General features: G+C 41.9%; 2 protein-coding genes across 3 annotated transcripts in view; one reads left to right on the top strand and one right to left on the bottom strand.

Moving 5' to 3' along the window:
- Nucleotides 1–1,555, bottom strand: part of TBP (TATA-box binding protein) — a 31,792-nt gene extending 30,237 nt beyond the window's left edge. For both annotated transcript variants that reach the window (XM_061624443.1, XM_061624442.1), the window contains exon 1: nucleotides 961–1,555. The gene's annotated coding sequence lies outside the window, so the exon portion shown is untranslated. The remainder of the gene's footprint in view (nucleotides 1–960) is intronic.
- Nucleotides 1,128–11,895, top strand: PSMB1 (proteasome 20S subunit beta 1). The gene is made up of 6 exons (XM_061624444.1): nucleotides 1,128–1,843; nucleotides 3,381–3,488; nucleotides 6,724–6,805; nucleotides 7,799–7,928; nucleotides 10,575–10,681; nucleotides 11,594–11,895. Exons 1-6 carry the CDS (start codon nucleotides 1,608–1,610, stop codon nucleotides 11,777–11,779), a joined length of 849 nt encoding a protein of 282 aa, XP_061480428.1. The 5' UTR covers nucleotides 1,128–1,607; the 3' UTR covers nucleotides 11,780–11,895.
- The last annotated feature ends 3,463 nt before the right edge of the window (nucleotides 11,896–15,358 follow it).

Raw genomic sequence — 15,358 nt, 5'->3', positions numbered from 1 at the left:
TCAACAGAGTGGAACTTGCTTCCAAGAAAACCATGCACAGGATCGGGCTTAGGCGGTCCACAGTCAGTCAAGGTGTAAGAACATACCTTGGAGCCACTGGTTGTTCTTGTTATTATACCCCATTAGTAGGGATCCCACATCGGCAAAAGTAAAAGCCAAGAGGAGATAAAGCAGTGGACAGCCCTGTCCTGCACATGCAGCCACCGGGGAACAGCCACCTAGGAGACCGTCGCCGCGCGCCCCCTTCCCCTTAAGAACATAAGAACATAAGAAGAGCCTGCTGGATCAGGCCAGTGGCCCATCTAGTCCAGCATCCTGTTCTCACAGTGGCCAACCAGGTGCCTGGGGGAAGCCCGCAAGCAGGACCCGAGTGCAAGAACACTCTCCCCTCCTGAGGCTTCCGGCAACTGGTTTTCAGAAGCATGCTGCCTCTGACTAGGCTGGCAGAACACAGCCATCACGGCTAGTAGCCATTGATAGCCCTGTCCTCCATGAATTTGTCTAATCTTCTTTTAAAGCCATCCAAGCTGGTGGCCATTACTGCATCTTGTGGGAGTAAATTCCATAGTTTAACTATGCGCTGAGTAAAGAAGTACTTCCTTTTGTCTGTCCTGAATCTTCCAACTTGAGGAAACAGAGAAAAGAGGCACGAGAGGAGCGAAGGCTGCTGGGCCGAAGCAACGGTCAAAGGACGCGCCAAATCCTTGTCCTGACGTTACGGGTACAGAGGGAGGAAAGGGGCAGCGGAAAGGATAAAGCACTGGACTGCCGTTTCTAGCGGCGGCGGCTCCTGCTCCTCCTTCGCCCTCCCGGCGTGGCAGCCCCCCCCCCAACATAATGGCTTAGGAATCCTCCCTAGAAATCCCCTTCCCCTCCCGGCCGTTGCTCAAGGGCCTCTAGCAGTGGGGCGACGAGGGCAGCTGGAGGCAAAGGGCGAAGCTGACGGACCCGGCGACTTACCACTCCAGAAGTTCTCCCGTGCCAAGCTGTGGCCCTGCGCTCGCCTCATCGAGCGGCGCACCTCTTTCGCGTCATCCGAACCAGTCGCTAGTATCGCTGGCGGTTACCTCGGGCGCCAGCTTTCTTAAGGGCGGCAGCGGGAGAGAAAGGGGAAAAGGAGAGGCGCATGCGCGCCGAAAGAATCGACCTGTTTCCCCCGCGCCCCTAAAGAGATAGGTGCCTAAAGGGGAAGGAGCGGGATGGTGCAGTAGTGCGCGCCTCAGACCCCTTTCCTTCAATGCTAGGCCAATGGATCAGGGCACCACAGAGATAAGAGTAGAGCAGCAAAACGCTCCTGACCCACTATAGAAGTATTTTTCTCCTTTCTTCATCTCTTTGGCAAAAGCAGAAAAACGGCCACAACACGGGGGAAAGCAAAATTGAGTTAAAGGTTATCCAGTTCCCATTATTTCTGACCATTGGCCAGGCACGCTGAGGCTGATGAGAGCTGGAGTACAAGTCCCTCATTATTGCAGTAACCCCTCCACTCGCCAAGAAGCGTCCTTAGGTTACATTTCCCCTTTCACTTCCGCCCTCCCCTCCGGAGATTCTACTGTCCTTGGTGAGTTTTATCAACCTCCAACTGCTGATGGTGCTGTCACGCGCTTATGGTTAACAAGGGCCGGCATAGAAGAGCCCAACCAGAGAGGGCTTGGAAAGTCTATTTCCGGTTCCGGGGGCGCCATTTTGCCGTGAGACAGCAGTGGTCCGGGAAGTGGCGGGTGTCTGAACATACAATGTTGTCTACAGCCGGCTACGTCGACCGCTCACTTGTTCAGGGTTGTGAGGTTAAACGGAGTGCTGCGGTACAACACCGCTTTTCCCCCTACACCTTCAATGGCGGGTAAGTATCTGGTTACCTGCTAGCCTGAAAGCTGCCTGCTTTCCTGTTCTATGATGCATAAGTAGTCCTCTGCCACTTCTCCTCTCCCACCCGTCCCTTTCTCTTCGGTCTGTCTTGCCAAAATTATGATAGTTTCACGCACGGGTAGGGTTGCCAGGTTCATGGCCTGAGACTGATCCTGTATCTTTAGGAGAAGAGGAAGTCAGCCAAGTGCAGGTGTTCTTGCAATACTGTAATGAGAAAAACCACAAGGTGGAATTCTCCCTTCCCCCTGCACACCTTTTAAAGATACAGAAGACTTCTTGGTTGCCAGGCCCGGTCTCCAAGAGGTTTTCTGTATCTTTAAAAGATATAGGAACAGTCTCAGGCCCTGAACCTGGCAACCCTATGCACGGGCGATCTCTCTACTTCCTAGCGTGGGCTTACGTCTTTGATAGTTACTTCTTAAAATTCTACACTGCCTTTTGCCCATAGAAGGCACAGATAAGACCACTTCCAAGTTAAAACACTAAAATACAAGTTCAAAAATAGTGCCATCAATAAAAACAACCACCACTAAAGCACAAAATCACTAATCTCTTGTGAGAGTCAGCTGAAGGGATGAATCCTTAATGCATCCCTATTATTATTATTATTATTTATTAAATTTTTGCCCCACTCTTCATCCCAGAAGGAGCCCAGGATGTCAAACAGAAGCTCTATGCAGATGTTCTGTGAAGGTGGGGAAGAGTAAGACTTCTTCATTCATGGTTTCCATGTGTTAGTCCTAAGGTCTGAATAGAATCTGTGTGATTTCACATCTGGCTTTGTACAAAATGCTTTTCATCCCACCTTTCCATTCTATCTAGCTTTCTTCTGGAATTTGGGTTTTCCCATTTATGAGGGTCACTCCTTTATTCCCCTAACTTTATTAGTATCAGTACTCAACCATGAAATCAATTGTATTTCATTTTTTCACAGCTACCATCTGTATATCCAGTTTTCATTTGTATTTTAGAGGGATGTCTGTGTTCTTTCAGGCAAGTCTTTGGAGGCTTTCTTAGAAAAGGAGGACTCACAGTACCATGGCATAGTTTTTACAAGTGTTCTAAAATCCACTAGCCACGGTTTTGGGGAAATGTGTGAATCCTCTATTTCTTTTGCATTCTGTTGTTGAGCAGAATCAGTCAGATTTGGCTGTTGTGCAATCACATCCTGGTTATATTTAATTCTGTGATGTAAACATAAATTGACAGCTGAGATTAGAAAAACAAGGATGTCTTAGGCTACCTTTTTGGAATTCTAGATTCCTTGCAGCTGATTGAGAGCTGGTAGGCATATTTGCTCTCTGGTCAATCAGATGAAGGTACACATTGCAGTAATCACATGGGATACACTTCAGCTTAAGTTCTAAAATTCTGCTGAGTTCAGCAGAAGTGTTTCAAAGCCGCAAAGCAAAATCAGTAATACATGCTTATAGGATGGATTCCAGAACTGAATAATTAGCATATGCTAAATATATTCAGAACCATTGTCTGTTCTTTTATTTCTTTTAAAGGACTATATTGGCAATTGCTGGTGAAGACTTCTGTATTGTTGCCTCAGATACCCGACTGAGTGAAGACTATGCAATTCATAGTAGAGACAGTCCAAAGTGCTACAAGCTGTAAGTTTATCTTGAGACAACCTAAAACTAATTGCCCTGTAGTAGTCAAGAATGCCAATGTTAGGTTCAGCTAACTTAATTATCCACTATTCTTTTAAAAGAAATCTTTTTAAAATAGAATTTCACTGACCCCTGCATTTTTCTAACTTTTATTTCATTTCTTATAAACGGTTATAAACTGTTAACTTCGTTATCATTATTCTAGGTAACTAAATATAGAGCTTTGCCTTGCCTAACCTTACTATATCTTTTAAGATAATATGCCATCTAGTGGCAATATGATGATATTCTTTGACTATACAGTAGTTTTGAAAACGTGTGTTTTGAACACTAACACCTACTCCTCCATACTTCAAGGCAAGCAGGTTTTGAAACTGAGGGAGATGTTTAAAAGTACATTGCAATATGTCACAAAGAGGGAGTGTGCTGTCCAAGTATAAGAAAAGTTAAAAAATCACAAGGCATGCTTACTAGGTAGGGTTGCCAGGCTCAGGGCCTGAGACTGGTCCTGTATCTTTAGGAGAAGAGAAAGTCAGCTAAGTGCAGGTGTTCTTGCAGCACTGTAATGGGAAAAACCACAAGGTGGAATTCTCACTTCCCCCTGCACAACTTTTAAAGATACACAAGACCTCTTGGAGGCCGGGCCGGGCTCCACTGAACATGGCAGGACTTGCTTCTGAATAAACATATGTGAGATTCTGCTGCTAAAGTAGCTCTTGGAATGTTGGTAGGCTATGTGAAAAGTGCACTATTAATGTCTATAAATGTACAAGATGTTTTAGGCTATAAAATGTGTCGGTGTTATTAGCCCATGAGTGAAGCCAGAGCTGTGATTGATAAGTGAGTTGTTTGGATACCAGGCAATAGGAATCCTTGGGATCCTAAAGAGGTGCTCTTTTGTCCTCCCTTTTAGTGCAGTTTTCTTGCTTCTGTCCTTTTTTTTCTTCCTAGTCCTTGGAGTCTCCATAGTTTGCCCTTCCTTTTTCCCTAATAAGCAGGACAGATTTTTCTTTTGCTGGGTTTACCTGAGATCATGTAGTGCCTAGGGGCTATTTTCTGCAAATACTACTACACAATAAGTGTGAGTGAATGTTAAAGAACCCTCCTCTCCCCAAAAGGCAAATGTGAAAACTTTGCAAAGAGGCAGGTCTCCTGCTTTGCAGGAGCGATAGGCAAGGGACTCATTAAGAAATCATTGTATAGTTAACTTGCAGTACAGTGGTATAAATGTTTACTCAAAAGTAAGTAATGGGGCTTACTTCCAGGTGTGTGGGTACAGGATGGCAGCCTTGGTTTTGGTTTAGGATTGATACTGGGAGAAAAACATGGTTCTTCTGCCTTTAACAGCAATATGGCAGCACAAATTTAACAGGTCAGGCCTTTTCTAGTATGGAAATACAATTATGGGAAAAGCTTCACCATGAGTGTTCTCTACTTTTATGTTATGCCATGCCCCCCATGGCATCCATTTTGTGACTGGTGCCCCCAGCACTCTTTCAAAATTTGAAATGTGTCCTCTGGTCTAGAAAGGCTGGTGACCCCTGATTTAAAGTAACAGTACTCTATCCTATCCTTTTCTATTATATTCCTTGAGCATTTGCTAAGGCAAAGGAAAAAGATTTGCTAGACCAGACTGGCTTTGGGGTGTGAGGTACCTTTAATTTCACTGCCCCTTCTTGCATACCTCATTTTATTTGTTACATGATACAGCCTTCTAGTTTTCTTAATGGATATGTCTCATGGATTCCAACTGGGAATGCATTCTTGGCATAATATAGTGCAATTATATACATGTCTATTAAGAAGTCCGATTGAGTTCAGTGGGACTTACTCCTAAGTAAGTAGGTACAGGGTTGTAGCCTTAGTTTTATTGTGTTAGGCTGAAGTACTATATACCTACTTATTTGGGAGTGAGTTCCATTGAACTCAGTAGGACTTACTTCTGAAAAAGCATACATAGGATTGTGTTGCCAGCCTTACAGTAGAATAGCTCTTCAGTGATTATTTTATTTCTGTTAATGTGTTTGATACCCCTCCCTCACTTTTGGTAATACAGACTATGAGCCAGAGTGCTAGATGGGCATGCTTAGTTTAATTTTTTACCTTACTTTTTCTTTGATTAGCTGACACATAATCACTTGATCAACAACGTCATACTATACTTGCCACCCAACAATGTCATATTATGCATTTCATTTGACATTTCTCTCAGTGACTGCTGTGTAAAGAAAAACAGATCCCTTTGAGGTTAAAGAACTAATTTCATAGTTGTTGTATCCTAGCCATAGTATGTAATCCCTCAAGAACAGCTTTGGTGGGGATTTCCTAGTTGTAAACATTTGACTTGTCAATTGATTACAGTGGTGTGTCCCATTTTGTAGTAATGGTGCTTGGGATATTGTGTCCCTAGCATTCTCTGTAGGTGGTGGGGTTTGTGCAACTTACTATGCTATATAGAATACTATACAGTCTAATATAAAGCTGGTTGAGATGTGAATTACTGCCACTTTTTCTCCATGTAATACTGTGGTGTCCTCAAGAGCCTGCTATCTGGTGGAGAACATATTGTATGAACCAAAGTACACACAGTACATGGAAGTAAGAACATAAGAAGAGTCTTTTTAAATCAGACCCAAAGGTCCATTTAATCTACCATTTTGTTTTTCACAGTGGCCAGCAAGATGCCTCTGGGAAGCCCACAAGCAATGCACAGGGACAATCACTCTTGGTGCTGGTTGCACCCAGCAACTGGTGTTCAGTGACATGTTGCCTGTGAAGAAGGGAGTTCTACTTGCCATCATGGCTAATAGCCACTGGTGGGCATAAAATAATCCATGAATTTGTCTCATTCCCCTTTAAAGCCATGTGGTTGCCATCACATGTGGCAGTGCATTCCATATAAGTGTATAATTGCTACAGTTGTGTGTAGTACTAGATCCAAGTTCACACTCCATGGCCCCATGGGATAGTGAGCATGAGCTGCTTATCATATTGTATACAAACAACATTGATGCACATCCGAATCAGCCTTTAGATCTGCTTGTTAAGTAGTAAGATTGTAATTCCTACACTGTTTATGAAAAATTGAATGAGATGAATGCTTGGGTATTTTTTTTTACAACTCAGACATTTTATAATTGACTACTACAGGTGCTTTAACAAATCTTTATCTGAGAAAATGCATCATCATAGCATGTCAAGATTACTTAAAAATTTTAATTTTATATTTGTACAGGACAGATACAACTGTCGTTGGTTGCAGTGGATTTCATGGAGACTGTCTTACACTTACTAAAATTCTTGAAGCAAGATTAAAGGTAGATTGTTATAATATGTTTGTAAATAAAGTGCCAAACATTAGTAAGTAATCTGCAAGGAAACATTATTTTTAAGTCTAGAATTTCCTATAGGCATGGTGGTAAAATGCAATCAAATATCATTCCTCTGTACAATTCAGTTGAAGTGCTATTCCAGTATGGTTTTAACTATCCCTTTTCACATTTATTCCCATGAATAGGTGAAGGGCTCTAGCTCAGAAGGTCCCAGGTTCAACCCCCCACATCTCCAGGAAGGAATGGGAATGTCCCGTCTGAAACCCTGAAGAGATACTGCCAATCAGCATAGATAGTACTAAGCTAGATGGACCAATTGGTCCGATTCAGTATAAGGCAGCTTCCTATGTTCCTGTTATTAGAAAGTAAATTCTCTGGTTTTTGTTTTTTCACCTCAGCAGTCTATGTGAAACGTAGGAAACTGTTTTAATGTAAGAGAGCCAGTGTGGCATAATGGTTAGAGTGTTGGACTACGACCTGGGAGACCAGGGTTCGAATCCCCACACAGCCATGAAGCTCACTGGGTGACCTTGGGCCAGTCACTGCCTCTCAGCCTCAGAGGGAGGCAATGGTAAACCCCCTCTGAATACCGCTTACCATGAAAACTGTATTCATGGGGTCGCCCATAAGTTGGAATCGACTTGAAGGCAGTCCATTTCCATCTTTAATGTAAAATTACAGTAATGGGTAATACCAGATGTTTTAAGAAACTCGTTTAAACTTGTGTGTTGGAGCTGATTTTGCAGCCAATATGTGCAGTGTTGTACCAGCTGTGCGTGAAGCAGAAAATTCAAATCTTCCCCTGTCACACCCTTCTTCACAGTTTCTGTTAAAGAGCTAACAGTTTGTTACCCTTAAATGATAACTGATACCTGAAGTGGTTGCTTTCCTTGCCTGTTGGTAGGGCTGTCCTGTAGCTCATATCAATGAAACATTCAGCATGAACTTCTGCCTTGTTTCTTTGTCATTTGGTTCCAGATGTACAAGCATTCCAACAACAAGACCATGAGCTCAGGGGCTATTGCAGCCATGCTTTCTACAATCCTGTATTCCCGAAGATTCTTCCCTTACTATGTTTACAACATAATTGGTGGATTGGATGAGGAAGGTAAAGTCCAATTTGAATTCCCAGTAAAGACAAATCTCTTCTGCAGATGATGGATAATAGTTTTAGGTTGGAAAAGGAAAGCAAGATGTTTCTAAAATTAGCTATCACTAATGATTAAGCTGTCAAATGTGTACTAAACCTTTGCAAAAATGTAGTAATATTCCTTTTGGCATGAGATACTAAGCAGACAGTTCATAACTTTTTTTTTATTGGACAGGTGAAAATGAAAGCAGTCTCTTGATTTTCTAGTAATAACTTGGAAAAGCTGTATGAATCACAATATATGGTTACGGCTGCAGTCCAAACCCCTGAGGTGTAGGGGGTAGGGGTTGGGTGGGATCTTTCTCCAGCCAGCCCAAAACAGCTCTGCCAACATCTGTTCATGATGTGACACCATCATCAGTTCTCCAGTGTGGAGTGCCCTATTCTGCTTGCTGAAAGGGCAGGTGAACAAATGTCCTGCTGGCAGCAGCCTACAGAAAGCTCCAAAACAGGGCATTGTGGGGAGGGGCTGATCCAGCCTAGAATCTCTTGAATCCTGAGATGGACTCACTTCCGTCAGGCCCAATCACTAAATCAGCATGAAATGGCTGGTGTGAAACACCCCACTGCTATCTAGCTGGGGTTAGTATTGGTCTGCCAATGTGGGATCCTCTTCATGTTTACTTGAAAGGAAGATTTACTGTGTTCATTGGGACTTAGTCTTTCACACATGCATTTAGGATTGTAGCCTTAACTTCCAAGGGAAAGAGCTCTTCCGATACTTTGTTCAGTTTCTCAAAGAAAAGAGTTCCCTGTTTTCAAAACATCTTCTAAGAAGGAACAACTTCCGACCTTTAGAAACAAATGCAGTTTGATTTTTTGCTCACTGTGTTTATGTGGATACAATTGATTCACTATTTAAATGTGATTAGAGGGTCCATGTATGAAAGCATACACCAGAGAAGGAGAATCTGTGCCCTCCAAATGTTGGATTGGACTGTAGCTCTTCCATGATCATTGGTTATTCTGGTAGGCCCATGGGAGTTGAGTCCAACAACATCTGGAAGTCCAGACGTTCACCATCTCTGGATAGGGAAACCATAAGATGTCAAATGACTATATTTTGCATCTCAAATATATTTGGACAGTGTAGCTGACCTAGGAGCAGGAAAGATAAACAAAGATACTCAAGCTGGCTAACAATATGAATTTTTAAACTCTTGTTACAAAAAATCTTTAATTTTGTAAATGTACATTTTAGATACAATTGGGTTCTCTTTTAAAAATAGCCTCTTTAAAATGAAATGTAGTTAATGCAAACATATCCCATAAAAATAAACTTCTGATTCTTAAAGAAAGGTTCCTTTCTATAAAGGAATAACTGTGGGGAAAACATTTTAACGATAAATAGCACAATAGTCCATGTATTTATATTGGGTGATAGCTAGTTGTGGTGTCTTGCTTGGGGAGTGGACTTCCACTACTCCCTGTAGCCACTCATGTATCCTTCCTCTACTCCCTGCAGCTTTGTGCATCCCCAAAATCTGCTCTTGGGGATTGGGGGACCCTTTCAAGCAGATTGGGGGAGCACAAGATGTTGCTAGAGGAGAAGAGAGAATATGTCATGTCTACTAGCATCATGTTGGATTTTAATACTGATAGCCAGTATTCTAATACAGCAAGGCTGTTGGATTCAGACATAACACCAAACCATACTTCAACAAAATCATGATGGTTTGTAAGTCAGCAATAAACCACTGCTTCACACTATGGTGTGTTGTCAGAAAACAGACCATGGTTATGCTTGGCGGGGTTCAGACACTGAAACCAAAGTGCCTGGTGCAGTGGGGTGATGGCACTTGCCAGGACCAGAAGGGCAGTGGGTAAGGTAGTAAATCTTAGTGAAAAAAGACTTGTGGGTAGGAAGCAGGAGTCACATTACAACCATTTTATCCCAACCCTGATGTCATCCTGCAACATCACTGTCAGGAAGGCAGCACTGTCCCACTGCACCAGCCTATATTGAAACAAACCAAATTACATTCAAACAAACCAAATGTTGGCTAAACAGAACTTGGTTTAGCATTATGTACGAACCAGGCCACAAGTTTTTTAAATTGCTCTTAGTCATTTACATTGATTTACTGTAAACCGCCCAGAGAGCTTCGGCTATGGGGTGGTATACAAATACAATAAATAAATAAATAGATTTAAATTGCTGCAGACAAACCATGAGCCGTAAACCAAGGTTTGTTCTTGGTTTACCACTTGTAGGGTTGTCTGGGAGAGACAAACCATATGCCTAGATTCAAGTATAATATTACAAACTGGCTCAACTGCAGTCTGCTCCAGGAACCCACATGTATGTTCATTCACAGCAAGTTATGGTTTGGTTTAATGTTGCGTGTAAACTGGGCCATTATCTGGTTGGCCTTCTGGAGTTCATTCTTTTGGACTGAATTTTCATGTTATTTTGCTATCCTTTGGCAGCTGTACAATTTCTCATCCATTTTTCATGGTAGTTCAGTTACCCTTTTTGCCAAATCCACGTCATCCTTTCCCTCAACTCTGAAGTGGCTGCCATATCTTAAGCCACTCTAGCTTTTACACCTTATTCGTTCTTGCTGTGTGTGATCCTAATGTCACCTTCTTTCATTTTTCAAGGGAAGGGTGCAGTGTACAGCTTTGATCCAGTAGGCTCCTACCAGAGAGATACTTTCAAAGCTGGTGGATCAGCTAGTGCAATGCTGCAGCCTCTGCTAGACAACCAGGTAAAAGAGTTATTACAGTTTAATTGTTTCTGAAGTCCTTTAAGTTTGTTATGTGCTTCTGATGGCCATAATTCAGTGTTTTTCACTTATTAGAAAATTGATAAAGAAATAGCCAATCTAACATTCCAAACGCAACACACACGCATGCCCACGCACACGAGAACAGACTTGTAAATGGTCACTTGTTTAGTCACCTCTGGTGATAAAGATGTTGCTCCAGAATCCCAGACATGGCTGCTTTACACAAGCTGGTGGTTCCTTCCTCTTAGCCTGTTGATGAGTAGTATAAGTTTTTCTTCAGCAGATGGGCTGATAAGCAAATCTGGGGATTTAACTTGATAGGCTATGAGTTCCTAAAGGAATTCTAATTCTACAAAGCAGTGCTACTCTCTGGCTGATGAAACATGTTCATGCCACAGGCATTAGAAGGCCACCTTCATAGCAGAATGGAAAATAGGAGCAGTTCCATCCCTGATGCTTTTTGTTAATTCAGTGTTGAGGACTACTTTATTTGCCATATAATATGTTCACACACTGCATCCAAATAATGGTTGCATTTATCACCTGCTTTGAACATGTGAAAGTTGTCATTAAGTATTGCAGTTTGATGTCATGGAATCAGTGGATAGATGATTTCCAGCAAATGGAGCTAAAGTAAATGTGTAAATGACTTTTGCTTTATTCCCTTATTCCCTCCCCCCCCCAATGAATGTAATGATCACATGCCATTTTTTGTCAAAATGGCTTCTTTAAACATTTGGATTCCTGAGTGGCAAAACTTGGCCAGTTAAAATATCTGCCAGTCTTGGTGTTTTGATATGTCATAATATAGTAGTTGCAGTAACCATTATCATAGTTGTCACCTGGAAGTGAGAAGCTGAAGGTTAATTAAAATGTCTTTCTTTTTAAAAGGTTGGCCTCAAGAACATGCAGCATGTAGAACACGTGTCTTTGTCTCTCGAGAAAGCTATGCAGTTAGTAAAGGATGTCTTTATTTCTGCTGCAGAAAGAGATGTGTACACTGGGGATGCACTCAAAATCTGCATTATCACAAAAGATGGAATCAAAGAGGAGATGGTACCATTGCGAAGAGACTAAATCAGTGCACGGTTCATTTAAAGATTTTCAGTGTGTAACCTTAATTTTTGTGCATACTCTATATACTGCTGGTATGACATTTGATGTATTAAAAAAAGAAGCAAAGTTGTCTTTCATTTTTAATATTTCATTGCTAGTAGCATAAATGGGGCTTGAGTCATGTGATCTCACTCATAGAAAAGCAGAGTTACTCTTGTAAGTTGCAATCGAGTAAATGGCAGAATATGAAGGAATATATTAAGTATAATATCAGGTTAGTGTGCTACGCTACTACTTGAATTTACATCAGCCACTCCTAACTTAATACTTTGGATTTACACAAAAGCATGACACAAACTTTATGCATTAAATTAAGATGATTGCAGCTGTTAAAGTGGGTGGAGTAAGTTAGACTTTTGTTCCTTTTTTGTTTCTCTGAATTGTGGTTAAGAGAAGGCTAAATGATAGTATGATGTTAAATGCAAAGAATATTCAGTACAGGGCAAGGGGCTACTAATTATTGGCACCAATAAGAATTTTCTCCCAACAGCAAGTAGCTCCTTCAGAAGTAGTTTCCTTGGGATCATAGTGGGGGGGAAATGGTTAAATACTGATATTTATGAGCCCTGATGCAATTTGCATTTTTTAAAAAAATCTGTGCATAAATGCAATTATCACATCTGTTTTGGTCCAGAGACTGTGTGTTCAACGTCTGTGTATTGAATGATATCTTGAGCTCCCTATGAAGGATCCTCTTTAATGAATCTGGGGCTAGAAGGTAGATAAGGTAAATTTGGTCCTAGCATTTTGATGAAAGTAATTTGCTCTGTTAGTCAAATACTCATTCCTGATTGATGAAGCTATAGAAGATCAGCACAAGCAATAATGTCCAGTTTGGACACCATAGAAAACCATGGTTAATTCACTAATAGGCAAAAAAATCACATGTGGTTGAAGAACATACCTATACCCAACAGATATTTCTATCAAACTTTAAAAAGCAAGGCAATTGAGCAGCTATACTAAATGCACCAGGGGAGCAGGAGACCTGACCTCTCTGAGATACTCATAGAATCATAGAATAGTACAGTTGGAAGGGGCCTATAAGGCCATCAAGTCCAACCCCCTGCTCAATGCAGGAATCCAAATCAAAGCATTCCCGACAGATGGCTGTCCAGCTGCCTCTTGAATGCCTCCAGTGTCGGAGAGCCCACTACCTCTCTGGGTAATTGGTTCCATTGTCATATGGCTCTAACAGTTGGGAAGTTTTTCCTGATGTCCAGTTGAAATCTGGCTTCCTGCAACTTGAGCTCATTATTCCATGTCCTGCACCCTGGGATGATTGAGAAGAGATCCCGGCCCTCCTCTGTGTGACAACCTTCCATGTACTTGAAGAGTGCTATCATATCTCCCCTCAGTCTTCTCTTCTGCAGGCTAAACATGCCCAGTTTGAAACATGTTCCCTGATCATCCTTGTTGCCCTCCTCTGAACCTGTTACAGTTTGTCTGCATCCTTCTTGAAGTGCGGAGACCAGAACTGGATGCAGTATTCAAGATGAGGCCTAACCAGTGCTGAATAGAGAGGAACTAGTACTTCACACGATTTGGAAACTATACTTCTCTTAATGCAGCCTAATATAGCATTTGCCTTTTTTGTAGCCACATCACACTGTTGACTCATATTCAGCTTGTGATCAACGACAATTCCAAGATCCTTCTCACATGCTGTATGGCTGAGCCAAATATCCCCCATCTTATAACTGTGCATTTGGTTTCTTTTTCCTAAGTGTAGAACTTTGCATTTATCCCTGTTGAATTTCATTCTGTTGTTTTCAGCCCAATGCTCCAGCCTATCAAGGTCCCTTTGAATTCTGTTTCTTTCTTCCACGGCATTAGCTATGCCCCCAATTTTGTACTGTACTGCCCTACAAATTTATCAAAATGCAAACACAATTTGGGTTGCTCTTTTACAGTCCAATACACTTCCTGTGTAGCTTGGAAGAATTTGGTAAAATGTGCTTCAGCATATGGTGAGCGGTGGCAACACCTGCCATCTCCAAAGATGGAGAATTACATTGTTGTATGTTTGTGTTTTTATTTGCTTCTTTCCTATGTTTCTACTGTTTCTGCAGAGAATCTAACCTAGAAATTATTTATCGCATTATTCATCCTAGAAATCTGTGTCAAATTTATTTTTATTAATTTCAAAGCCTTTTTATTGTTCAATGTCATATGATGGTGAAGACAACCTTTTGTGTTTCAAACTGGAGGTTATGTTAATATTTCTATTTTGGGCGCATTAACTGTTTAATCTGAAACTGCAGTTTCATGTAAAATCAGATTGATTACAATATGTTGCTGCTTAAGCAATGACTCTAGCTGTTGGAAAAAACAAACTTGGCCTACCCAAGATGCATGTTTTCAGCCTGCTATGTTGAAACCACTCTTAGAAAAGGTGGGCATGGTCAATTAAAACATAGAGCACACCTAGAATTTCGCTAGAATATATTTCACCTCCCACTGTTTTATCTTGTGCAAACTGAGACACTCCTCATGTCCACTGGAAACTATTCTGCAGAACAGTCAGTGCCATTATTCCAGAATTGTTTTTGCAGCTTTTTTTTAGTGTTGCAAAGTGTTGCTGTACTTCACATAATCACAGAAACAGAAGCAAAAGAAAATGATTTACTATAAGAAACTTCACTAAAATTGCCAAGTAAAGCAAACATATTTAAAGTGACTATCTGAACTATATCAAACGTCTTAATATTGTTGCTTCCTCTCTGTTAAAACAAGATCAGCACAGCACATGTCTTGTTTCTATTTGGGCTGATTGCCCAAATAGAAGGGGACGGGGAAGGAGGAGATTAGAAGGGGATGGGGATGGGGAGGGAGGGGCAAAGGAAGGGTGAGGGAGGGGATAGGAGGGCTGAGAAGGGAGAGTGGGTCTGATCATTTGCATACTTTTTGAGTTCAACGGGTTTTATTTCTGTGCAATCATGTTTAGGACAGGTGAAACTGACCTGGGAGAGGCGGGGAGGGGAGGAGAGAGAGAGAGTGGGTGGGTGGGTGGGCGGGCACTGGGCAGAAGGGAAGCCCCTTTCCTTTCCAAAAAGAAAACATTGTGAACAGTATCATTGGTTTTCAGTGTTTCCCCCACCTTTTTATTCTACAGCAGGTACATGTAGCCTCCCACCCAAATTTAAACCAAAGCTGTCCCTGGCCACATTCACACCAGACCTTTATTTCACTTTACACAGTTATAGCTTCTCCCAAAGAATGCTTGGAAGTGTAGTTAGTGAAGGGCGCTGAGAGTTGCTCGAAGACGCCCTGTTCCCCTCACACAGCTTCAATCAGAGTGGCTGACTGTTAAACCAGTCTGGCCACTGGAGCTCTGGCAGGGGAATAGGAGACTTCTCTCAGCACCCTTCACGAACTACACTTCCAGGATTCTTTGGGGGAAGCCATGACTGTCTCAAGTGAAATAAAGGCCTGGCGTGGGTGTTGCCCCCTGATTAGCTAAGCCACGCAGCTGTGAGTGTGGCTTTTAGAACACTGACAGTTGGTTCTTACTGAGCATGCCAGACATCATTGAGTTCA

This window comes from Rhineura floridana, chromosome 4, assembly GCF_030035675.1.
Source record: "Rhineura floridana isolate rRhiFlo1 chromosome 4, rRhiFlo1.hap2, whole genome shotgun sequence".
Lineage (NCBI taxonomy): Eukaryota > Metazoa > Chordata > Lepidosauria > Squamata > Rhineuridae > Rhineura > Rhineura floridana.
This window is presented reverse-complemented; position numbering and strand designations above follow the sequence as displayed.